Source organism: Rhinolophus hipposideros (genome assembly GCF_964194185.1).
Source record: "Rhinolophus hipposideros genome assembly, chromosome: 21".
In the NCBI taxonomy this organism is placed as follows: domain Eukaryota; kingdom Metazoa; phylum Chordata; class Mammalia; order Chiroptera; family Rhinolophidae; genus Rhinolophus; species Rhinolophus hipposideros.
The window spans coordinates 38,527,013-38,552,575 of NC_138067.1; the positions used below are offsets into that span (position 1 = coordinate 38,527,013).

At 38.6% G+C, this 25,563-nt stretch overlaps 1 protein-coding gene across 1 annotated transcript in view; it reads right to left on the bottom strand.

Annotated features, from left to right (window-relative positions):
• Positions 1-443: 443 nt before the first annotated feature.
• The window catches only part of LOC308489393 (galectin-10-like), a 34,456-nt gene continuing 9,336 nt past the window's right edge, over positions 444-25,563 (bottom strand). Inside the window, exons 2-4 of the mRNA XM_081030429.1 lie at positions 2,876-2,952; positions 2,165-2,375; positions 444-642 (exon numbers count right to left, since the gene is read on the bottom strand). Coding sequence (XP_080886555.1) covers positions 517-642; positions 2,165-2,375; positions 2,876-2,952 — 414 coding nt within the window. The 3' untranslated portion in view covers positions 444-516. The remainder of the gene's footprint in view (positions 643-2,164; positions 2,376-2,875; positions 2,953-25,563) is intronic.

The following is a 25,563-nucleotide window of genomic DNA, read 5'->3' on the forward strand; positions in this document are numbered from 1 at the left end:
AGTACATGTTACACAAAGCCAGGCACAGTGTCAATATGTAATACACATCTTTAGAATGAAGGAAATGTCACCTGATTTCCCTCAAATCACAAAGTTTCTTCCCCAAACCACCAGTTATAGCTCTATTGCTGTTGACACATGCCTAATATTTTGGTTCAGTTTTCTGAAATTCGGGAAGGATTTTGCTTCAGAGTATCTGACAGTAAGTAAGTACTATATAAGGATATTGTGACCAATGTCTTCTCAGACATTTCAGTGACCCTGTCACTCACTCCTTGTGTTGGAGGACTATTTATCCTCTTTGATTCTTTGGTCTCTCCCACAATACTCTCATGCCCCTCTTCCTCGTGACCACTTACACTTTTTTCACACTGAAGCAAGAAGCAAATCTTGTTAAGTTTTCAGGAGTTTTAATGACCGATCATGGGGAAGGGTGAAGATAACCCATTCTGTTAGTGAGCTCTGGAAATCACAGGGTCACTTAGATGACGGATATCTTCGACAATGGGATTCTGGTCACCCTTCTTTCTCACAGACACACACTGAGGTCAGGGAAATATCTCTCGAAACCTCCATCATCTTCACATATCGTGGGTCGATTCGATGGGGAAAGCTGTACCAGTATTGGTCATTTACCATTACCTGGAAGGGAAAATGTGTCAGAAATACAGTATGCCACTGATCCAACTTTCCATCTTCCTTTCCACTTCTTCCCTATACACACACCATACTCCCAGAGAATTCCTGCTCACACTTCTAAACCTGGAGACTATTTCAGACAGTTGTTCACTCTATTTTCTGTATCTCTCTCATTCCTCCAGTGAGGTCCTACCACTCTGTTGCACTGTCTGTGTTTGCTTGGCCTTTCCTCTAGCCTAGAAGATTCTCATGGCCAGGACCTGTGTCTCATGAATCTTGAGTTCTTGTGTCTTAGACAGAGCATCATAGGCTAAGTGGTTGATAAGTGTCATTGAATGTGGAAGTTTCCATTCTGCGATGCTTTACTGCCACATACTTCTGATCGCACAGTTTTTCCTCTGAGTAACCAGATTTGGAGAGATGGAGGTAAAGAAGGTAACTTGAGTGTTCTTAAAGAGGTAGAATAGTACATATGATTAAAAATTGGGTATTATTTTTTAACAGCTCATAAGCATATGAAAAGATCCCCCACTTCAGTCTTAATTTTTCCTTGTCCATTTACAAAGGTCAGAATGTTTAAACATACGTTTTATTGGTGAGACTATGGAGAAACAGTCACTTTTTTGGTGTTACTTGGTTAAATTTAAAATGAATATATGTTTTGAACCAGTTTTTGTCTTTCTCTGAAATTATCCTCAAATATATATATATATAGCGACATTAGGAGGTTGATAATGACAAAAGTGTGGTATTAAAAATGTAGCATCACTTATGAGAGCAAACTATGGAAACCACATAAGTGTACATGAATCAGAATCAGTTCAATCATTTTGGTAATGTTTCTATGGGGATATTATGCAAACATTAAATAATGTGGGAGCAGCATGGATAGAATGATTTCTCTAAGATACATCCTTTGATAACAAATAAACTCTAGTCCTTAAGCTGTGACGTTTAGAGAAAATTATCACATCATTTGTTTAAAAGAAATGAAAGCAGATACAGATAGGGAGATAGACAGACAGGTAGATCGATGATGATGATGATAGATAGAGAGAAAGATGGTGGATAGATGATAGGTAGATAAATAGATAGATAGATAGGTAGGTAGACAGGTAGATTCTGTTGTATAAGCCCATATTATCTGAAGAAGAAGCATAGGGAGACTTGTAACTGTTGTCCTGGAAAGAAGAACTGGGGTTTGGGAGTGAGAGAAAGGCTTTATTTTGGACTATTTATAATTATTGTTTTGCATGTTTTATCCATTTACCTACATAAAACATCGAAGAATAACAGCATCGGTAGAAATTATAGCTGGGGTGAAGACAGAGGAAATGGCATGTGAGCTGACCTTGACTCTGGTTATATTTGGGAAAAGACCTGGGGACAGCAGTACAGGCAGAGGGTGCTCTGTGATGAAAGGGGCAGGAGATGAAGCCCGCAGGACTCTTGGGGCCAGGCCAGGGAGAGCTGCGTCCTCCTCTGAGCCTGTAGAGGCCGTGTAGTGGATGTCCATGAAACTCACCTGATACTCATTTTGTAGCACCGAGATGCACAGTTTAAATGGTTCGCCGTTCTCAAAGGGCATTTCAGAGGATCTCACCTCGAATCTCCACCCCCCACAATCACAGCTGTTCATCACTACACAATTGCCAAAGTACACGCGGAAATGGAAGGCGATGTCTGACTTCTCATCATCTCCAGTGTGGAAATCCACCTGCAGTTGTGGGTTCATGCTGAAGGGCAAAGCACACAGCATGTTGAGCAGGCCCCTCCCTTGTCCGGAACCCACATTCAACGCACACACACACACACACACACACACACCCTTTCTCAACTTCTCCCTGGTGGACGGAAGGCCTTCCCGGGGGACACTGCAGTTCCTTGCTGCTGTGGGGTGCTTCAGCTCACCCTGTCCAGGGTGGTGAGTGGCTTTATCTCTTAGCCCAAGACTCAAACTGAGTAGTAGTCACTGGGCTGGGCCTACTTGCTGTTCATCCCCTGGAAATTCTATGCCCCTGGATGATGAGCCTCAGCTTCAATCCCTGAGTGACATCTGCCCACAGACCACAAGGTGTGCTCATAGTTCTGCACCTGTAGGCGTGATGCCTGGTACTTAGGCATCTCCGGGACCTGCACCTGCATTTTAATATCACTCAAGCATGAAGTGGGCCCCCAGACTCTAAAATTCTCACTTGTCCTTCCCCACCTTGCCTGTGGGCTATAGAGTACTCACCTGAAACACGTGGTAGGTTTCCCATGGATGGTCACTGAAGAACCAGGAGACAAGGACAGACGGTGTTGGTATGGGACCTGCCATGGCGAGATGAGAGAGGATGAAAGGGGCAGGGCCAGGTGTGGGCTCACCTCCTATGACAGTTTCCAGTGGCGAAGCAGATCAGACATCAAAGGATGAACTCTGAGGACCCACTTCTTCCCACCCACCACCGTGAGATCCCTGTGTCCTTGAAGAGATGAGAGGGTAAAGTTCACAGCAAGGGTTCAAGAGCCAGGCTGCCTGCATTCAAATCCTGATTCTGGCTCTGACTAGCAGTGACATCTTAGATCTATTACTTGAACTCTCCCTGCCTCAGTTTCCTCAGTATAAGGAGAATTTTCAGAAAGTCCTACTTCATAGGCTGTTATCAAAAATGGATGAGCTAATATACGTAAAACCTTCAGCCTGACCACTGGCACGTATTGATTGGGTCTATACAGGGCTGACCCATTGGAAGGGTCAGGCCCTTTCTGGATTACCGCCCTCTGATCAGTTTCTATCTGAAACTTTAAAGACAAGACGTGAGGATACAAAAGTATAAACATAAAAATTCACTCTAGTGAAAAACACTTCTTTAAAGAGTAGGGAAATCATAATGGAAAAGGAATCCCCTACATATGGAATGTATATACACCAAAATTAAGAAGGGCTACACATGTCCTTTCGGGAACCTACACAAGTTGTCGAGAGCACCGTCAGTTCCTGCACAAACAAAGCCCATAAGGCAGGAAAGTAATTGGGGAGAATCTACAAGTAGTTCACTGACATCTACTGTAAGCTCTGTCTGGACTGAGGCTCATTTTGTTCCTTCCAGCTTCTGGTGATTCCATTCTTTGTAACCAAGTACCCCAACCTGCTTCCCCAGATGGCCAAGATCTGCTCCCCCTCTCCCTGCAGCACATGGGGAAGGAATGGCTGGGAACGGAGACCTGAGGCGGCAGTGGGTGGTCACTTGGTGTCGACCCATGCCTGAGACCCAGCGTCCCCACAGTCTGAATTCACCTTTCACACCGCTCTTGAGAAGACACACCTGAGGACTCACTCATACTGCTCTCATTAATACTCAGAGAGGAGTCCCAGGTAACTCACTCTCCCCAAGGCCACCAGTTCTGCCAACCAGGATTCACTCTGATGCACGTGGAAATATGCACAGTCACTTACCCAGCGACTGTGTGGAAGGGAGAACCCTCACATGCAGACACAGCCACACACATTCACCGTTCAACACCCAGTCACAGATTATCACATAGACTGTCCCTCAGAGACATGCGACTCCTGTGTCACACGTACCTCCCACCACTCCTGCTCAATGTGCCGTGCACAGTTGCTCAGCCACAACCCCCATGGTAAGCACATACACCCTCAAAGTCATAAAGACACATCTTAACCCTTGCACCCATGTACACACTCCCTCATCCCAGTCAGCCGTGCACTTTTCACACAAGTCAGTGTCTCAACACCGTTCATTCTGAGCCACACACCACCCAAGGCTTACACTGGTTACATGGACCCAGCAGGGTCAACACGTGATTCCCTATGGGGATTCCATCCATCATATCCCTAGGGTATCTCTCTCCACACACTCACAACCACCAGTAAAACATTCCATATAGAAACGCACACATCTTCATCTTGTACAATTTCCCCTCTTCCCTCCTTCAACCATATGACCCAAGATGATTGAAGGCTGTGCCTTTTCAACTCACATGTAGTGCTGACATCGTTGTGTCTTCTCTGGGCAGCCTTTCTAAGTTGTGTCTAGATTGGTGTGTGATGTCTGGAAGTTGCAGAATATAAATGATTCCTGAGAGCCCCACCCCGTGGCTTTCTTCCAGTTTTGAACCCTGTTCTAGCAAGATTGCCAGCAGAGGAGAAGGGTGGGGTGTGAAGATAAACTCAATCACAACTATGCATTTGGACCTGCCCTTGAGCAGGATGTGTCTGATCCAGCAGAAACTTCAATCAGGAAATTGTGGGTGACGAAGGAGTAGCCAGGAAATGCAGGAGTGAGGGAACAAGCGGGTCTAAAACACAGCCTACAGTCTGCTCAGCACTATTTACCCCACAGGGCAGATTGTACCCAAAAGGTGCACATTTGCTTCACTTGAACAATGGCAAAGAATTGGTGGCCTTGGGGTCAGGAGTCTCTTCCAGAGTCCTTAGGAGAGCATAGAAATTGATCCTCAGCAGACCTGGAGGTAGAGGTGGAGAAAGCCTTTGTGTCATCTCCATTACACAGTAACCCCTTGGCTCTGTTAACGCCAGCAGTGCCAGGGAAGGGCTGCTCAAACTCTGTTTTCTCACACATCTGGATTCGAAACACACCTTTTCCTTTCTCCTTGGGTATCTGTGTGCGTTGAAATCACAAGGACCCTGATTCTCTAGATTCAGAGAGAAATTTGAGATCCTTGGCTCTATACCTCGATTTGTGTGCTCCTTGGCTGCAGGCCTGAGAACACGTACAAGTACAGATGATGGGACTTCAATCACATGCAGTCTATACCTGGGGCGGAGGACTGAGGACTTTTCCTGAAGTTCAAAGCCTAAATTAGGAATTTAAAGCAGGGACATACTCAATGTAATCACCATTGACGGGAAGTCGTGTTTGCATTTTCTACACATACAACTGTTGATTAGTTTAATCCAATGAGACTTCTCCTTGTAGCTCTGCAGAGATGGAGAGTAGAGGTCTTTCAGCCATGTGGGGCAGCAAATGAAGTCATTCCCTGCCACTCAGGGTTTCTGCATGGGCGCTGTCCCTGGGCATTCTCTGTGAGGTTGTTCTCAGTGATGTTTCTGCTCCTGAAAATCCTCAAGAGGTATTGGTGTTTCTGTGATAAATATATCACTAATGAGTCTAGATGGGGGAATAAGTTTATGGAAGCAACATAAGCTTATCACCTAAGAAAGACACTGTAAAGGGGCTGCTTTTTAGTCTCACGCTATATCGTGTGGCCTCATCTTGTGTTTGTGGGAGTTTGGGGGCTAAGCAAAAGCTCTAAATAAATGTGGTCCTCTGGTCATTATGAGGAAGTTTCTTCTTGGATTGGGCAATTGGTAGCGTCCTTTGTTCATGCAGTGTTAAGTCTGAGCTTCTTGTGCAGTGTCCCATGAAGAGATCATGACTGGTAAGGGTGGGGAAGTTTCTCTCTCTAATCACAAGTGGGAGATGGTCTCAGGTGAGATCACTGAAAGCTTTTTCTCACAGCAAATCAAAACCTAACTAGAAAACCCATACGGTTGTTTCTTTTGACCCCCTCCTATTGGCAGAGGGAGGTGAAGGAACATGGCGTGGTGGGCGTGGGAATCATATAAAGATTCTTGTTTCAGAATGACTAAGGAAATGAAACCAACGATAAGGTACGAATGCCTTTTGGAAAAGTAGCTTAAGCCTTCGTGTTTCACCCTCTGGTCCACTTCCAACATGCATGAATCAAAATGCGACACTGGAAGTGAAAAATTATTTGTAATTGTAAAACTTGAATAAGTTATGAGTTGACCATAATGAACTTTTCAATAAATTTTAGCACACTCAATTAATGACATATTTCAGAATCACCGGAAATAGTTAGATCAGAATGTTCTCCGATATTAAGATTCCCCAATGGTAGAATGTGTTTTAAAAATGGAAGTAAGTTGTGAAACTATGCAGAGTATAATATTATCATGAGTTCTTGATTTTTAGTAATCTTAGTTTGGCTCTGGAAAGATATACGAAAACTATCAGTATGGTTCCTTTCGGTAAAGAAGCTTTAGATCAAAATCTTTCTAAATTATAAAAAGTTTAAACATAAGCATTTATCATTTTCTTCATTTCTGAAAATTTTGTTTCTAGCATGAAGACAACAAATCATTTGAAACAGTCTAGTTTGTCCTTCCATTTTCCTTCCTTCCTTTCGTCCTTCCTTCCTTCTTTCCTTTTATCCTTCCTTCCTTCCTTCCTTCCTTCCTTCCTTCCTTCCTTCCTTCCTTCCTTCCTTCCTTCCTTCTTTCCTTTCTCCCTTCCTTCCTTTGTTCACAAATTCCTATTGTTAGATCTTTATAAAACAATCAGCAATTGACCACGTCTCATCACCAGCTAGTTCACTGAGTGCAGATATTTTGTCTGTTGTGTTTACTACTAAGTGCCTTGCTTATAGCAGATACTTGACACCTTTTTCATAAATAAATAAATAAGTAAATAAATTATAAATAAAAATTTCTGCAACTTGTTTCTGGAATACAAACATGGTAGCATTTCTCAGATCAGGAGTGATTAGAGCAATGAAATGTCTCTAGACTGTGTTTCTTCAGAAGCTACTCATGGTTTTGTGACTAAAAGAGAAAATGAAACAGAAGCAGATTTTTAGGTGGGCTTAAAGGTCAGTCAGTAGAATAAGAAACGCCAAGTGTAAGTTTAAGCAGCATGATAAGTAACTGAAAGGAGAACAAATGCTGTGTGTAGGCAAGCTGTTGTTATAACAAGGTTAGGAAATTAATTTTCCCTTTTTTTAAAAAATAATAATTGGAGAAAACATTGTAACCCATAATTCAAACATCAATTCTATTATCTGTGACATATAAAAAGCACCACAAAATAATGAAAAATGCTTTAGGAGAAGATTATGAGTAACACATGAATAGGCTAAATCAGAGAAGAAATAAAAATGTCCAGTGGATGGAATCACGCACTGGAGATGAGGAAAGTGCAAATCATCTCAAGGTTGATGATAATGTCACTTCTCCTAAGGGCAACAATCGAAAGGCTAATGATTTGCCATGTTGGTGATGACTTACAAATTGGGTACCATTACATGACGTCGGTGGAAGAATTTGTACAACACAATTTGGAGGGCATTCTGAGGACCCAGCCAAGACTATAATGCTCGTAGACTTCCCACAGAGGCAGGTCATGTGTGTGTATGGGGGTGGTGTGGGGTGAGTGTCAGCGGAAAATGGGTGGCAGGGCAAAGACTCTATAAAACCTGGAGATGATGCATGTTAATTCCTTGATGCTGAACCTGCCCTGAATATGTGCTCAATCAACGGTGTGTGGGAGAAGGAACGGCATCAGAATTAGGAGTGACTGCCCTTTTGAGGCAGTGCAAGTCTCATAACACCAGCATGGGCCAGGGAGCTGTGTCCTACACAACTACACTGAGAAACAACGGCTGGAACTGGAGTGGGGGTGGGTGGGAGTGGAGGACAGTGTTAGATTCTATTCTAAGTTTACTAGGTGAACCACTTGGCACCAATGGAGAGTAGTGTCAATGTAAGAATGTCCAAACTTGCAGAAAAATTTTATAAGAGTTTATTTGAGTGAAATTGATGACATGTCGATAGCAAGGTCTCAAATGCTCTGGTGAAAGACAAGCTTTGCAGTTCTTTTTATACATTTGGAGTTCAGGGGGGAACATAAGGGCTATTACATGAAGGTGGGAGAAAGCAAGGTGGGGAAAGCTCTATGCTTGGATTACAGGATAGCTAACAAGATCATGTGCTCTCTGGAGGGTAGTTATGCTTCCCAGGGTTCTGGAAAAGAGGATTGCCTTTGGCATTCCAAAGCTGTGTTACTCTAGATGCATCACAGCAATGGGCAGGGCTCACTTAAGGCAAAGATAAACCTTTTGTAGGTCTGTGGTGTGACTACCCACCCTGACCTGCCCAGTTTGGGATTTATGATCAGATCACCCTGTGACGTTACTTTCGGTCACTGAACTTGTCAGATTTACTACACAGCCCCTTTTTCATTCACAGTGATACAATCCAAGATGTCTGACAGATATTTAAAGGACAGATGATAGGGCTGGGGTCGGTTTGCAGTGCTAAGAGGAGGCCTTGGCAGTGCTCTGGGGTGAGGCCACAGTGGTGTGCCTGGAAGAAGGAGGAGGTGCAGGTGGAGAAAGGTGATGTGATGACAAGGCAAGGTTTCCTGACTTTTACATGGTGATGAGGGAAAGATGAATCAGAAGGAGGTTATGGGTCAGTGGCTGGGAATAGATTCCTGGCTAGTAAATGTTATTTTTATGGTGAGGAGAAAGGAGACAGTCTTTTGGTAGAGATACCAAACATTTTACTTCAAGGCAGATTACTTAAAAGGGATAGGAAAACCTTTACAATTTCTTATCAAATGCAGACCAATAATCCAGGTTAACTTGTCTTTTTAGCAGAGGATGGAAAATCACACAAGCACACAATGATATCAAAGCTTATTTTAAAAATCTTAAAGTAGCAATTCAGTTTTTTAAAAAATGTTTATTGTGGAATAATGGGGAACAGTGTGTTGTTCCAGGACCCATTAGCTCCAAGTCAAGTCGTTGTTTTCAACCTAGTTGTGGAGGGCGCAGCTCACTGGCCCACGTAGAAATCAAACCGACGACCTTGGCGTTATGAGCACTGTGCTCTAACCCACTGAGCTAACTGGCCTCCCCAGCAATTCAGTTTTAACTAACTTGACTATACAACGTAAAATTCTCTCTTCTTCTTTTTCTTTTTCCCCAACTTCCTGTACTATTTTATCCTTTATTCTTCCCTTTCCCATTCTGAAGTAACTGGTTTTACTTTTGGAGAAATGTACTTTCATTTGCCTTAAAAAATATATCTCCATGCCTCATAACCTTTCTTTCAAAAAAACATATTCCACTTTTCTTGTTACACAGTTGTTTCTCTTATTGTTTCTCTTACACAGTTCTTTCTCTTATTATTGTGAACAACAGCTCTCCCTGGAGCTGGGCTGCATGAGCAGGCGAAGGTCGGCATGGGTTGCCGTGAGCCACCATGTGCTGCCATGAGTAGTAGTAGGTTTAATTACATATATTAACCTACTGATCCCATAATTTCTAGTGACAATTAAGAGGTAATTAATTATGGGCTGTCTCTTACACTGTGTCTGTGGATTGGCAGACTTATGAATACATGTCATAAATTTTAGAAGTGTCTCCTTTCTCATAGTGTTGTGGACAAAGAGGGGCAACATAGAAAACCTGACAAGCTCAGGGGATGCCAGCATGGTGAGCTGTACAATGTGAGAGACCCTAAGTAGCCACATAGGATGGTTTGAACATAAAAATTCCTATCTGAACGCTGTTCATGGAGGGGCGGGTAGTCACTTTTTAGGCCTGTAGCTTTTTTGACACAGGTCAAACTTTACTTTAAGGGAGGCTGTCTATTGTCTTTCTGCATTTAAGATAAGAAACCTCTGAAATGTCAGAGTAATGTTCTTTTCCCAACCCCTCAGGGCACAACCACCACAGAACCTAACCACACAAAGGGTCATTGCTATCTTGTTCCCGAGAAGCCATCTCTATGTGCTATAATTGTTAGTGATTGAGTATCCTTTACTCACCAATGAAGAAGTATGGGCTTATTTTGCCTTTATACCCAGTCTCTGAGATTTCCCCGCTTTGCTTTCTCTTGCCCCCTTAATCTCCCAACAATGGATTTCACATAACCCTCCTACATCTCCTCCTTTTATTCTAAAGTAGAAAATAAGCTGCAGAACAGCCATTCTCCGGACAATTTTCTCAATCCATTGAGATTTTGTTTTCTGGAAATTGTCATCAGTTTGGCTTAATAAACTTGTAAAAATTCTCTACAGCTTGGGACATTTCTGACACTGACAGTGTAAAGAAGGAAAGCTTTTCCCTTCTTTCTTCTAGGTTATTTGGCTGGTCTAACAATTAAATTGACCTGTACGGATTACCAGGAGAACAACATGTTTCATTCATAGAGAAGTCCCAAAGACATGAGATCCAAAGACAGTCAACTGAGACTTGTATACCATCAGGAGCTCAGGAGAAGCAGGTAAGGTCTGGGGCTTCCAAAGGGAGGAAGACAATTCATAGGAACATGTGAAGAGTGAATGTTTTGTAAACAAATGTGTGCCAGGCCAAACACACAAGTCTTTCTGACATAAAACATTATCTTTGGTATGAGCTCTCTTCCTGGTACAGCCCTTTATCTGAATTCTTTTAGGCAGTTAAGGGGAAGGTGAATAGCTCTTTCTGAGTGTGTTGGGCCTTGATGTCTTCAGCTTGAATGAATCCACATGCCAAAGTGTCAACGCATGGGGTGGCATATTCTATTTCCACTTAAGAGTTAATTTTTAAAAATGTGGCCTGAAACATATTTACTGCTTGACTCAAATACCTTACGCTTCTTGTTAATATGAAGCCAAGTTAGGTAAACCTACATTCTGTAATTAATGTTTTAGCTTTTTATTCTATTAGGAAATAATGTGAACAGTCAGTGACTGTCCATCATTAAATTTAACTTAACACAACTTAGAGGTTTTACGTTACCAGAAAGACTTGGGAGAACTATTTAAAGACATACCATAAAACATAATTGACATTGAAAAGTCCACTGAGAAATTTTATGCCATTCACATAAATTTAATTCACTAATTCTCAACAAATGTGTTTTGATTCCTTATGGAAATGGCGTCACCTCAAGTTATTTTCTTGCTGACCATTTTTGTAACAGAGATAACATAACTCATGAATACCTGACTAGTGAACCCAGGCAGAAGAAAAGTTACATGTCTGAATTGTTTTTCATGCTGATAATTCTGAAGACATACCTATTTTCATTAAACCAGCAAACTTAAACTAGCTTTTTTACCAAAGATTATCTCAGATCATGTGAACTTGAAACATCTGTGGGCTAGTTTCTATATTTCTGAGACTTTTAGGAATCCTTAATTCATATATGTGCTTCTTTGTTTGTAACCCGATTAAATAGAGCTCCTTCGCAAATGAATTTTTAGCAATACCATCCGGAAATAGAAGGATATTCTCTCTCTCTCTGTCTCTCTCTCTCTCTCTCTCTCTCTCTCTCTCTCTCTCTGTCTCTCTCTCTCTCTCTTTCACACACACACACACACACACACACACACACACACACACACACACGAAGGGAACTTATGGCTTTCATTCTAAAATTATAGCCATGATTCTTGTATAATTACACAAAACTTACTAATTATTAAAGAAGTTGGACCCAAATTGTGTTTCTGGAAGATGGAGTGTTAAGGTTACCGGTTCAGATGGCTAAGATTTTTACTAATACTTGTGGAGAAAATGCTTAAGAGTTTTTTTCATTTGCCTAAGTTCCAAATATCCTTTCTCCCATTTTGTTTTCCTTCTGATAGGAATTACCTCTCTGAAATTTGCATTTCATAGAGTTGACCTAGATAAGAATTCCTAAGACCAGGTAGAACTTTTACATCTGAGAATGAATGCGAGTTTCTCCAGAAAAGACTTTTGTTTCCTAAGACCATCATTTCTACAATAATTGCAAGGTTTTTGAGATGCATAGGGGTGGTTTTGCCATTGGTTAAAAGGAAAGGTGGACTAGGAATATTTTCTACAGCTGTGTTTGTGATTTTGTAAAGATTTGTAAGATAAAGTTACTTTTAATTCCTCAAAGAATTGGGTGCAGCATAAACAATATCAAGGAGCTGGTCCACTCATTCAACCACACGATGTTGCATTTGATTGTTATATCAAAGAGAAGATTTCTAAATATGATGGAAATCAGATGATTTCTATGTTTTCGATTTCAAGCTGTTTGTTTTTGAAATGTTTCTACTTTCAGTAACTCTACTGGGTTTTCAGTATGAATATCAGAAAAAAATGCCCTTGTGCTTCCAACACAGGAAAGGAAAAGTGATCATTGTAAATATGCTCAAAGCTCTCTGTACTCCTTACCAAGGCCTATCCTCAAGGGAAACTCTTCACAATTATCGTGCTTTTCTGTCTTTTCATTTACTTCTCTTCTCTTCTCTTTTCTTTCTTTCTTTCTTTCTTTCTTTCTTTCTTTCTTTCTTTCTTTCTTTCTTTCTTTCTTTCTTTCTTTCTTTCTTTCTTTCTTTCTTTCTTTCTTTCTTTCTTTCTTTCTTTCTTTCTTTCTTTCTTTCTTTCTTTCTTTCTTTCTTTCTTTCTTTCTTTCTTTCTTTCTTTCTTTCTTTCTTTCTTTCTTTCTTTCTTTCCTTCTTTCACTGACATACAATTGAAACATAACCTTACATTAGTTTCAGAGCAGCAATTTTATCTAATGTATTCACTGTTGAATTCCCATTTTCTATAAATTTGCGTTGCTTATAGTACACGTTTCATAATGATTTCATAATCATGTGTTTAAATTAATCTTATCTTTCTTCTTTTGCAATAAAAATGATATAGCATTTCTCAGAAGGGAGCAGTGATTTTTACTAGTCAAATAACCTGTTGAGTATTTCTTCAGAATTTCTTTTTGACTTTATGACCTTAAGAAAACAGAAAGTAGAAAGACACGTCAAGTTGTGTTTAAAAGTTTACTTAGCATTAGGAAATACAAATTCTGGAGAACACATGCTGTGAATGCTTGGTAATCTCAGCAGCGGTGCCAACCTTTGTTGCAAGGTCAACCTGGAGGCAATGTTTTCAAACCACATTATAAAAAATAATATGCATAATGTATGAATGTTTTGAACAAAATTGTTAAAAGATGTGCAAGAGAGCAATTGTGAAAATACATAGGTAGACCAATTCGCAGAATTAATAACTCTATGAACTTGAATCTGTGCTTAATCTCACTTGTGATGAGTAATTGCAGATAGCAGGGATGGCAATTGCTCCAATTTCTAGAGAAGTGACTAATATGCCATGTGAAGATTAAGGTAAACAAGAAAATAAAGTCACTGTAGTCAAGCTGCCCAGTTACTAAAACAGAAGGTTGTGTCAGGAGGAAATGATCCTGCTCTTGTTTGGCTTAGCCTGACAGATCGATCCTTTGAACTTTCCAGGCTGGCATTAATGATTAGATATACATCAAACCCCCAGATAACCCTGTGATGGCCTCCTGATGAACAAATGAAGGAATGTTCACCTCTCCAGGCCAACTCACGTCCATCATCCAGACCAGTAGTCATTTGGAGCATTCCCAGCTCAGATCAATTCACAGGCTAATGCAGGACTAATTCTTCTCAAGGATGTCCTTTTTACTATAAGAACTCTTAGCTTTTCTTTCTTCAGAACACTCTGGGTATTGCCTAGTTGTGTTTCAATTAGTAGTTTGCAAACCCTAAGACTCTTGAATAAATATCTATCACTGATCTCTAGGCAAAGCCTCCTGAGCTCCTGAGTCTTTTTTGAGTATGTGTGTGACATATGTTTATTCGGCACCTTTTTTTTTTTTTTTAATCGGGCATCTTTATATAAGGTTGGTGGGTGTGAAAATTAGCACAGGGTACTTAAAGGTGGTTTTGAAGAACATATCAAAATTTGAGTGATCGTATAGCTTGCCTCACGTGAGACAAAGGAAGTATGTGGGAAGTGAGGATAAAATTACAAGAGTAGGCAAATGTGTCTTAAGATTTAGAGGATTATCTGCTGATTTGAACTAAAGATGAGTAAAGGAGAAAATCAGCAAAATGGCAGACATAATATCTGAAACATCTGATAGAAGGTAGTTAACAGTGAATACAGGGGGACTAAAACATTTGGTGAAGACATCCAGAATTGTTTCGCATGTTAATTTAAAATCTTAATCACACGGTACATCTTTTAAAAATATCTGACCAGCAGTTGTCTCTCAGCTCTGTCTGCTCCTGGTTCTGCTGTTTTGTGTATTTTAGCTTCCTGCTCAGAAGGTGAATTTTTAAACAACAGACAGAGTCTTGAGATGGGAAAGGCTGCCATTTTCTTAAATTAAAGTTTATAGGGCAGACAATGGTTAGTAAAGTTACATAGGTTTTAAGTGTATAATTCTGTAATACATTATTTATATGTCACATTGTGTGTTCACCAGAGTCAGTTCTCCTTGAATCACCATATGTGTGAACCCTTTTACCTTCATCTACCACCCAAGACTGCCATTCAAGAGCTGATCTCCTGGTGCTCTGAAACAGTGAAAGAAGGAAACAGTCCTCAGGAAATAGTCCTTGATTGTGCCCTCTGGGTCCTAGTCAGTTGTTCCACATGACAAAGCAATCTCTGGGTGGTTGTAGGAAAGGGGGGCCTATGGCTATGTGATTAGAGACCTTCTTTTTAAACTTCTATTTCAAAATAATTTAAAAGTCACAGGAAATTATAAAAAAAGAGGATGGCGATTTCTTCGGTACACTAGGCCCTGCTTTTCCCAGTGTCGACTGCTTGCATAACGATAGTGCATTATCAAAATCAGGAAACTGACTTTGGTACAATACTATTAAATGCAGACTTTATTAAAATTTAAGGAGTTGTCACATGTGCTTAATGTCTGTGTGTGTGTGTGTGTGTGTGTGTGTGTGATACCATGACATTTTGTCACATGTGTGGATTTGTCCATGACCACTATCAGGATAAATAACTGTTCTATTAACACAAAGAAACCCTCTTGTGCAACTTTCATAGTCAGATTCTCACCCTAACTCTAAGGCTTGGCAACCACTGACCTGCTTTCCATCACTATAATTTTGTCCTTTCAAGAGTGGAATTATACAGTAAATAATCTCTTCAGATTGACAGTTTTCATTCAGCATCGTACCCTTGAGACCCATCTAAGTTGTTTTAGGTTTCAAGAGGTCATTCCTTGCCATGGCTGAGGAGTATTCCATTGTATGACTGTACCAATGTCAGTTTATTCATTTGCCTACTGAAAGACAGCAAGGTTATTTACAGTTTGACGCTATTGCAAATAAAGCACCTATAAATATTTGTGTATAGGTGTTTGTGTGGACACAATTCCATTTCTTAGGGACAAATATATAGGACTGTGATTTCAGATCCCCCTAAGTGTATGTTTAAGTATACAAGAAACTGCCAAACCTTTTACCAGAGCGGCTTTACCATTTTACATTCCTGCGAGCAACGAATGAGAGGTACAGTTTGTCCACATCCTTGCCAGCACCGGGTATTAGCATTATGTTTTACTTTAGCTTTTCTGATAGATGTCCCGTGGTATGTCATCATGGATTTAGTTTGCATTTCCCTAATGGCTGCAGATGTTGAATATATTTTCATGCATTCGTTTGTCTTATATACCTCTCCTTTAGTGAAGTGTACAAGTTTTTTGCCCATTTTTGAATGGAATTATTTGTTTTCCTACTGTTTAGAAAGTTTTTCAGATATTCTTAATGTAATTCTTTTGTCAGTATATGAATTGCAAGTATTTATCTCGTTCTATGGCTTATCTTTTTACTCTCTTAACAGAAGATGGTCATTTGTGGCGCAAAGTCTCTAATTTTATAAAGTGCAATTTATTAATTTCTTATAGGATTGGCCTTTTGTTGTCATGTCTAAGAACTCCTGACCTACCCTAGGTCATAAAGAGTTTGTCTTATGTTTTTTTCTAAAAGAGTTATACTTTTACGTTTAGATTTATCATCCATTTGGGGTAAATTTTTGTTTACAATATGGAGTTTAAATTGAGTTTCTATTTTAAAAATTGCCCGTGTAAGTCCAACTGTTTCAATACCATTTATTGAGAAGAAATGGGAAATTCTTCCTCTTTTGAATTGCTTTTGCACATTTGTCAACCTCAATGGGATGTACTCATGCAGGTTTACTTCTTGGATCTGTTCTGTTTTCTGTATGTCTATCCTTCGTCCAATACCACACTGTGTTGAGTACTTCATAGTAAGCCTTAAAATTAGATAGTGTGATTCCTCTAACTTTCTTCTTATTAAAAAACTTCTGAAACCTATTTTGGCTAAATATTTATGTAGTTCTTTTGATGTATGTATATTATCTGTATAACATATTGTCTACAAAGATCAATTTTAAAGACTATGCTTATTTATATCAACAGAAAAGCTTTGTCATGTGTGTCTTCCATGAACATGGATATGTCTGCAATTCTGTTAGGGTCATCTTTGATTTCTTTCATTATCATTTTATAATTTTCAGCATATATATATATATATATATATATATATATATATATATATAGTTAGATGTGTTAGATTTACATCTAAGTATTTCATTTTATAAATTTTTTTTATTGTATAACAGTGTGTTTTTTCCAGGACCCATCAGCTCCAAGTCGTTGTCTTTCAATCTAGTTGTGGAGGGCACAGCTCAGCTCCAAGTCCAGTCACTGTTTTTAATCTAGTTGCAGGGGACGCAGCCCACCATCCCATGTGGGAATCAAATCCACAACTTTGCGGTTAAGAGCACGTGCTCTAACCAACTGAGCCATCTGGCCGCCCACTGGCAGCTCAGCAGCAGTTCAGCTCAAGTTGTTGTCTTCAATCTAGTTGTGGAGGGCGCAGCTCACTGGACCACGTGGGAATCGAACCGGCAACCTTGTTGGTAACAGCAGGCGCTCTAACCAATTGAGCTAACCAGCCGCCGCTAACTATTTCTTTTTTTTTCCCCAGGTTTTTTGGCTCCAGTTGCCTCTTTCTCTTTCTCTCTCTCTTTTTTTTTTAAATACTTAGACGTTTATCATTTATATCCCTCACACTGTGTGGACCCCACTCCCCCCATCTACTATCCCTCTGACATGGCACCAAGCCATTACATTTCCACTGTCTCTATTCCTAATGCTGTACTCTGCTTCTTGTAAATATATATATATATATATATATATATATATATATATATATATATATATATATATATATATATATATAAAATTAGAGTTGGCATTCATTATTGTTCAGCTTCAGCTTCAGGTGTACAGTGCAGTGATCAGGCATCCACATCATCCCTGAGGTGGTCTCCCAAATGGGACACGTGTCCATCGGATACCCTACAAAATCTTTACAACATTATTGATTATGTTCCCCAAATTAACTTTCAAAACCCCGTGGCCATCTTGTGGTTACTGACTGTTTCCTAATCCCCTCACCTTCCCCCTTAGCCCCACCCCCCTGCCCATCTAGCAACCCTCAATTTTTCCTCTTTGTCTCCAAAACTGTTTCTGATTAGTTCATTCACTTATTCTTTTCTTTAGATTCCGCATATAAGTGAGATCATATGGTATTTGTCTTTCTCTGCCTTACTTATTTCACTTAGCATAATGTTCTCTAGGTCCATTCATGTTGTTGCAAATGGTAAGATTTCTTTCTTCTTTATGGCTGCATAATACTCCATTGTATAAATGTGCCACAGTTTCTTAATCCAGTCATCTACCGATGGGCATTTTGGTTGTTTCCATGTCTTGGCTATTGTGTATAGTGCTGCAATAAACATAGGAGTGCATAAAGATTTTTTAATTGGAGTTTTGGATTTCTCCAGATAGATACCTAGGAGTGGAATTATTGGATCATAAGGTAGTTCCATTTTCAGATTTTTGAGATACCTCCATACTGTTTTCCATAGTGGCTGCACCAATCTGCAATCCCACCAACAGTGCACAAGCATTCCCTTTTCTCCACATCCACGCCAGCACTTGTTGTTTGTTGATTTATTGATGATAGCCGTTTTGACTGGGGTGAGGTGGTATCTCATTGTGGTTTTTATTTGCATTTTTCTGATGGTTAGTGAGGTTGAGCATTTCTTCATATGTCTGTTTGCCATCTGTATGTCCTTTTTAGAAAAATGTCTCTTCATGTCCTTTGCCCATTTTTTAATTGGGTTATTTGTTTTTTGGAGTTGAGTTGAGTGAGTTTTTTTATAGATTTGTGATATTAACCCCTTATCAGATATATCATTGGCAAATATCTTTTCCCATTCAGTAGGAGCCCTTTTTTGTTTTATTGATGGTTTCCTTTGCTGTGAAAAAAAAAACTTTTTAGTTTGATGTAATCCCACATGTTTATTTTTTCTCTTACTTCCCTTGCGCGAGGGGATATATCAGTAAAAATCTTACTCCGGGTAATGTCTGTGAAGTTTCTTCCTATATTTTCTTCTAGGTATTTTATGGTTTCAGATCTTACATTTAAGTCTTTAAGCCATTTTGAATTTATTTTTCTATATGGTGTAAGGAGATGGTCCAGCTTCATTTTTTTGCATGTGTCTGTCCAGGTTTCCCAGCACCATTTATTGAATAGACTGTCTTTACCCCACCATACATTCTTGCTTCCATTGTCGTAGAATAAATGGCCATATAGGCATGGATTTATTTCTGGACTCTCTATTCTGTTCCATTGATCTATGTGTCTGTTTTTATGCCAGTACCATGCTGTTTTGATTACTGTGGCCTTGTAGTATAATTTGATGTCAGGTATTGTTATACCTCTCACTTTGTTCTTATTTCTCAAGATTGCTGAGGCTATCCGGGGTCTTTTATGGTCCCATATAAATTTTAGGATTATATGTTCTATTTCTGTGAAAAACGTCATTGGTAGTTTGATAGGAATTGCGTTGAATATGTGTATTGCCTTAGGCAGTATGGACATTTTAACTATATTAATTCTTCCTATCCATGATCATGGTATGTGTTTCCATCTATTTATATTTTCTTTCATTTCTTTCTTCAGTGTCTTATAATTTTCTGAGTACAGATCTTTTACTTCTTTGGTTTAATTTATTCCCAGGTATTTCATAGTCTTTGGAGTAATTGTAAATGGGATTGCTTTTTTATTTTCTCCTTCTGATGTTTTATTATTGGTATATACAAATGCAACTGATTTCTGAATATTAATTTTGTATCCTGCTACTTTACTAAATTCATCTATCAGCTCTAATAGTTTCTTGGTGGAGTCTTTAGGGTTCTCTCTATATAGTATCATATCATCTGCATATAATGATAATTTTACTTCCTCCTTACCAATTTGGATGCCTTTTATTTCTTTTTCTTGTCTGATTGCTGTGGCTTCTGTTCAGCACTATGTTGAATAGAAGTGGAGATAGTGGGCAACCTTGCCTTGTTATTGATCTTAGGGGGAATGGTTTTAGCTTTTCCCCATTGAGTATGATGTTAGCTGTGAGTTTATCATATATGGCCTTTATTATGTTGAGATATGATCCCTCTATTCCCACTTTCTTAAGGGTTATTTTATCATAAGTGGCCGCTGGATTTTATCAAATGCTTTTTCTGCATCTATTGATACGATCATGTGATTTTTATTTTTCATTTTGTTAATGTGGTGTATCACATTAATTGATTTGCAGATGTTGAACCATCCTTGCATACCAGGGATGAATCCCACTTGATCATGGTGTATGAACTTTGTAATGTATTGCTGAATTCTGTTCGCTAATATTTTGTTGAGGATTTTTGCATCTATGTTCATTAGAGATATTGGCCTGTAGTTTTCTTTTTTTGTGGTGTCTTTGTCTGATTTTGGGATCAGGGTGATAATGGCTTTGTAAAAAGTGTTTGGGAGTCTTTCCTTCTTCTGAATTTTTTGGAAGAGCTTGAGGAGAATAGGTGATAATTCTTTTTTGAACGTTTTGTAAAATTCACCTGTGAAGCCATCTGGTCCAGGGCTTTTGTTTGTTTGGAGATTGTTGATTACTGATTCAATTCCCCTGATGGTAATCAGGCTATTTAGGTTTTCTGTTTCTTCTTGAATTAGCCTTGGAAGGTGTATGCCTCTAGAAAATTGTCCATTTCTTCCAGATTGTCAAATTTGTTGGCATATAGTTGCTCATAGTAATTTCTTAAAATTTTTTGTATTTCTGCGGTGTCTGTTATCACTTCTCCTCTTTCATTTCTGATTTTATTAATTTGGGTCCTCTCTTTTTTTTAATGAGTCTGGCTAAAGGTTTGTCAATTTTGTTTATCTTCTCTAAGAACCAACTCTTGGATTCATTGATCTTTTGTATTGTTTTTCTGGTTTCTATTTCATTTATTTCTGCTCTGATCTTTATTATCTCCTTCCTTGTGCTCCCTTTGGGCTTATTTTGCTGTTCTTTTTCCAGATCCCTTAAGTGTAAAGATAAACTGTTGATTAGTGATGTTTCTTGTTTCTTTAGGTAGGCCTGCAATGCTATGAATTTCCTTGTTAGGACTGCTTTCACGGCATCCCATAGATTTTGGGTCATTGTGTTTTCATTTTCGTTTGTCTTGAGATATCTTTTGATTTCTTCCTTGATCTCCTGCTTGACCCATTCATTATTAGTAACATTTTATTCAGCCTTCATGAATTGGTGTGTCTTCCAGTTTTTTTCCTGTAGTTCATTTCTAATTTCATAGCACTGTGGTCAGAGAAGACAATTGGTATGATTTCAATTTTCTTAAATTTATCAAGACTTGTTTTGTTGCCTAACATATGGTCTATCTTGGAAAATGTTCCATGTGCGCTTGAGAAAACTGTGTATTTTGCAGCTTTGGGGTGAAATGCTCTGAAAATATCGATTAAATCCAAGTGGTCCAATGTATCACTTAAGGCTGTTGTTTCCATATTGATTTTCTGTCTGGAAGACCTGTCCCTTGTTGTCAGAGGTGTGTTGAAGTCCCCTACTATGATAGTGTTACTGTTGATCTCTGTCTTTATGTCAGTCAGTATCTGTTTTATATATTTAGGTGCTCCTATGTTGGGTGCATAGATGTTTAGCAGGGTTATGTCCTCTTGTCGGATCGATCCCTTTATTATTATATAGTGCCCATCTTTATCTTTTAATATGTTCTTCATTTCAAAGTCTATTTTGTCAGATATAAGTATTGCAACTCCAGCTTTTTTCTCATTTCCATTTGCATGAAATATCTTACTCCAACCCTTCACTTTCAGCCTGTGTGTGTCTTTGGATCTGAGGTGAGTCTCTTGTATATAGCATATACAAAGGTCTTGCTTTCTTATCCACTCAGCCACCCTATGTCTCTTGATTGGAGCATTTAATCCATTTACATGTAAAGTGATTATTGATATGTACATAGTTATTGCCATTTTTAAATTTGTAGTTTGATTGTTTTCATCTTTCTTTTATTTACAGAAGTCCTTTTAGTATTTCTTGCAATGCTGGCTTGGTGGTAATAAATTCCTTTAACTTATTCTTTTCTGGGAAGCTCTTTATCTCTCCATCAACTTTAAATAATAGCCTTGCTGGATAAAACAATCTAGGTGGTAGGCTTTTGTTTTCCATCATTTTGAGTATCTCCTGCCACTCCCTCCTGGCCTTCAATGTTCTGTAGAAAAGTCATTTGATAGTCTTATGGGAGTTCCCTTGTATGTAACCCTCTGTCTTTCTCTTGCTGCTTTTAGGATTCTCTCTTTATCTTTAAGCTTTGCCATTTTAACTATAATGTGTCTTGGTGTGGAACTGTTTGGGTTTTTCCTGGTTGGAACTCTCTGCACTTCCTGGGCTTGTATGTTGGTTTCCTTCATCAGGTTAGGGAAGTTTTCGGACATTATTACTTCAAATATGTTCTCAATCCCTTGCTTCCTCTCTTCACCGTCTGGTATTCCTATGATGCGCATGTTGTTGCGTTTGATGTTATCCCAGAGGTCTCTTAAACCATCTTCATTGTTTTTTTTTTTTTAATTAATTTTTTGGGGTGACAATTGTTAGTAAATTTACATAGATTTCAGGTGTACAATTCTGTATTACATCGTCTATAAATCCCATTGTGTGTTCACCACCCAGAGTCAGTTCTCCTTCCATCACCATATATTTGATCCCCTTTACCCTCATCACCCACCCCCCACCCCCTTACCCTCTGGTAACCACTAAATTATTGTCTGTGTCTATGAGTTTTTGTTTCTCATTTGTTTGTCTTGTTCTTTTTGGTTTATATACCACATATCAGTGAAATCATAGGGTTCTCTGCTTTTTCTGTCTGACTTATTTCACTTAGCATTATTCTCTCGAGATCCATCCATGTTGTCACAAATGCTCCTATATGATCTTTCCTTAACGCCCAATAGTATTCCATTGTGTATATGTACCACAACTTCTTTATCCATTCATCTATCGAAGGACATTTTGGTTGTTTCCATGTCTTGGCCACCGTAAACAAAGCTGCAATGAACATTGGCGTACACGTGTCTCTATAGAGAAATGCTTTTATATTTTTGGGGTAGATACCCAGGAGCATCTTCATTGTTTTTTATTCTTTTTTCTTTCTGTTGTTCTGTTTGGGTGATCTCTGCTAACTTGTCTTCTAAGTCGCTGATTCAATCCTCTGCTTCATCTAACTTGCTGGTAATTCCTTCAAGTGAGTTCTTAATTTCAGTAATTGTGTTCTTTAGTTCTAACTGGTTGTTTGTTATGATTTCTACATCCTTCTTTATGTCATCTCTAAGCTCCTTAAACATTCTTATCACCAGTGTTCTGAACTCTGTCTCTGATAGGTTGGTTACCTCTGTTTCATTTGGTTCCACTTCTGGAGGTTTCTTCTGTTCTTTTATTTGGGACATGTTTCTTTGTTTCCCCATTCTGGCTGATTCTCTGTGTTTGCTTTGATGTATTAGGTAGATCCCTTAGGGTTCTTAGTTCTTGCTGGGTTATCTTATGTGTCCTTTATATTTGACTTGCACTACTTCATTCTTCTCCTCTGCTTGTGCTCCAAAAGTGACTCTTGTGTTGTGTATATTGTTCTCCTGGCTTTTGTGTTCTCTTCCGTCCTGGGATCCCCTGCCTCTCTGCAGCAGCGGGTGCCGGTCGTGTTTCAACCGCCGCAGATGCGGTCCGTGTCCCCACAGCTGCAGATGTGGGCCGTGTCTCCAGTATTTCATTTTTGATATGATTATAAGTGGTAGTGTCATTTTAATTTCAGTTTCCAATTGTTAATTGCTTCTTTATAGAGATAGGATTCTTTTAGTGTGGGTTTACCTTGCATTCTGTGACCTTGCTGAACTCAACGTGTTTCCCTGAAAATAAGACCTAGCCGAACAATCAGCTCTAATGCGTGTTTTGGAGCAAAAATTAATATAAGACCGAGTATTATATTATATTATTATGATATTATATAAGACCCGGTGTTTTTACTATAAAAAGATATTATGCATGCTAGTCATAGTAAATTATTACATCAAAAATTGCGTATTGTCTGAGTTCAGTATTGGATTATTAGGACATTTATAAACCTAATTTTTTGAGAAAAATTGGAACAATGCTAAATAGAAGTGATCCTACTGGTGTATCTGAGAAGAAATAAAAGTCCTGCATTATCTTGCTGCTTGATTTTTCTCAGCAGGTAATAATGATTAGGATTGGGACTAATGTTGCTTTGAATAAAATATAGAATAAAATCAATTCTGTGGGGGTGAAAGTTATAATTAAGAACATTTGTAATAAAATTAGTATTGTGATGTACAGTGTTTTTCAGGTTAGTAATTCTTTAGGTAAGTAATATTGGCTGGCTGTGAGTATCAGTGGAAGAAGTCATATTTGAGTGCTACGGGACGTGTTGGTAAGGAGTCGGAAAAGAATAGTAGTGAACAGTTAAGGTAAGTTGATTCAGGAGGAATAGGCTAAGAAAGCTGATTAGTAGGCTATAAGTCATATTAATTCATATTATGGTATTTTTGATAATCATGTTAATAGCATCAATATGATGGAGTAATAATTATTAGCATTGAAGGATAAGTGAGGTTTTGTACAAAATCAGCCCATAGTTATTAAAAAACTAGTAATGATAACACTAGTTTGGCCTTGCAGGCTAGGAATACTAATAAGGTATTAATTATTATGCTAGCTAATGTGAGTTGGGTATTTAGAATTATCATGGTTACTATAAATGAATAATGAGAAAATTATGCCCTCTAGAGGATACTGTAAATGCTAGGATAATATTAATAGAAGCTAAGGACACTTGATAAGTATGGAGTTAATTATAATTTGTCAAATAATTTGTTTTAGTTTAAAATAATTATCACGTTCGGTTCACTGTAACCCTTTTGGAATTCATTCATAAGTTAAACTTATGGCTGGTAATGAGATTGGACTAGCACCATAATAAGTATAGTTCTTAGGTTATTTGTTTGGGATGTTCAGGGCAGGGGTAAGAGGAGGGCAATTTCCAGGTTAAATAAAAATGGGATGGCATCAGTTTTTAGTCCTAAGGAAAGAATGGCTCATGAATGTAGGATGTGTCTGGATAAAATTAATATTCAGATTGTTATTTCTCTGGGTAATACTACTCGGTTATCAACCTCTAAGTAGTTGTAATTCTCCCGATTGTAGATCTGATGTAGGAATTATATAGAAATCAAGGTTTAAGTCTTTGTAATTTGTATATTTCTTAGCTTCAATGCCATTAATGGTCTGTGTCTTTATGGTTAAGGAAGGATATTTAATTTCATCTATTATGTAAAGAACTCAGAATGATGAGAGAGCAATCAGGATTAGGACAATGGCTGGTAGAATATATTTCTACTATTGATACTTCCCATTTAGATGGAATGCCTTTCAATTTATGAAAATTATTAACATTATTGCTGTTAGTGAAATAAATGAACCTATGGATGAGATGGTATTTTATGTTATATGTGCATCTGGATAGTCGCAGTAACTTTGTGGCATTTCTGGAAGGCCAAGAAAGTGTTATGGGGAAAAAGTTACATAAACGTGTACAACTATAATTGTGAAGTGAGTTTTTGCTCAGGTTGAGTTAAGTGTGTATGCTGAAAACAGTGGAAATCAGTGAACAAACCCTGTTACAATGTTAAATACTGTTCTTATTGATAAAAATGTAATGAAAATGTACTACTACATATGTACGATGGAGAACAATATCTAAGGATGAACTAGCTAGAACAATTCCTGTAGGACCTCCTACTATAAATAAGAAAATAAAACCTAGGGATAATAGGATGGCTGGTGATCATTTAATATTACCTCTACGGAGGGCTTACTAATCAACTGACTACTTTT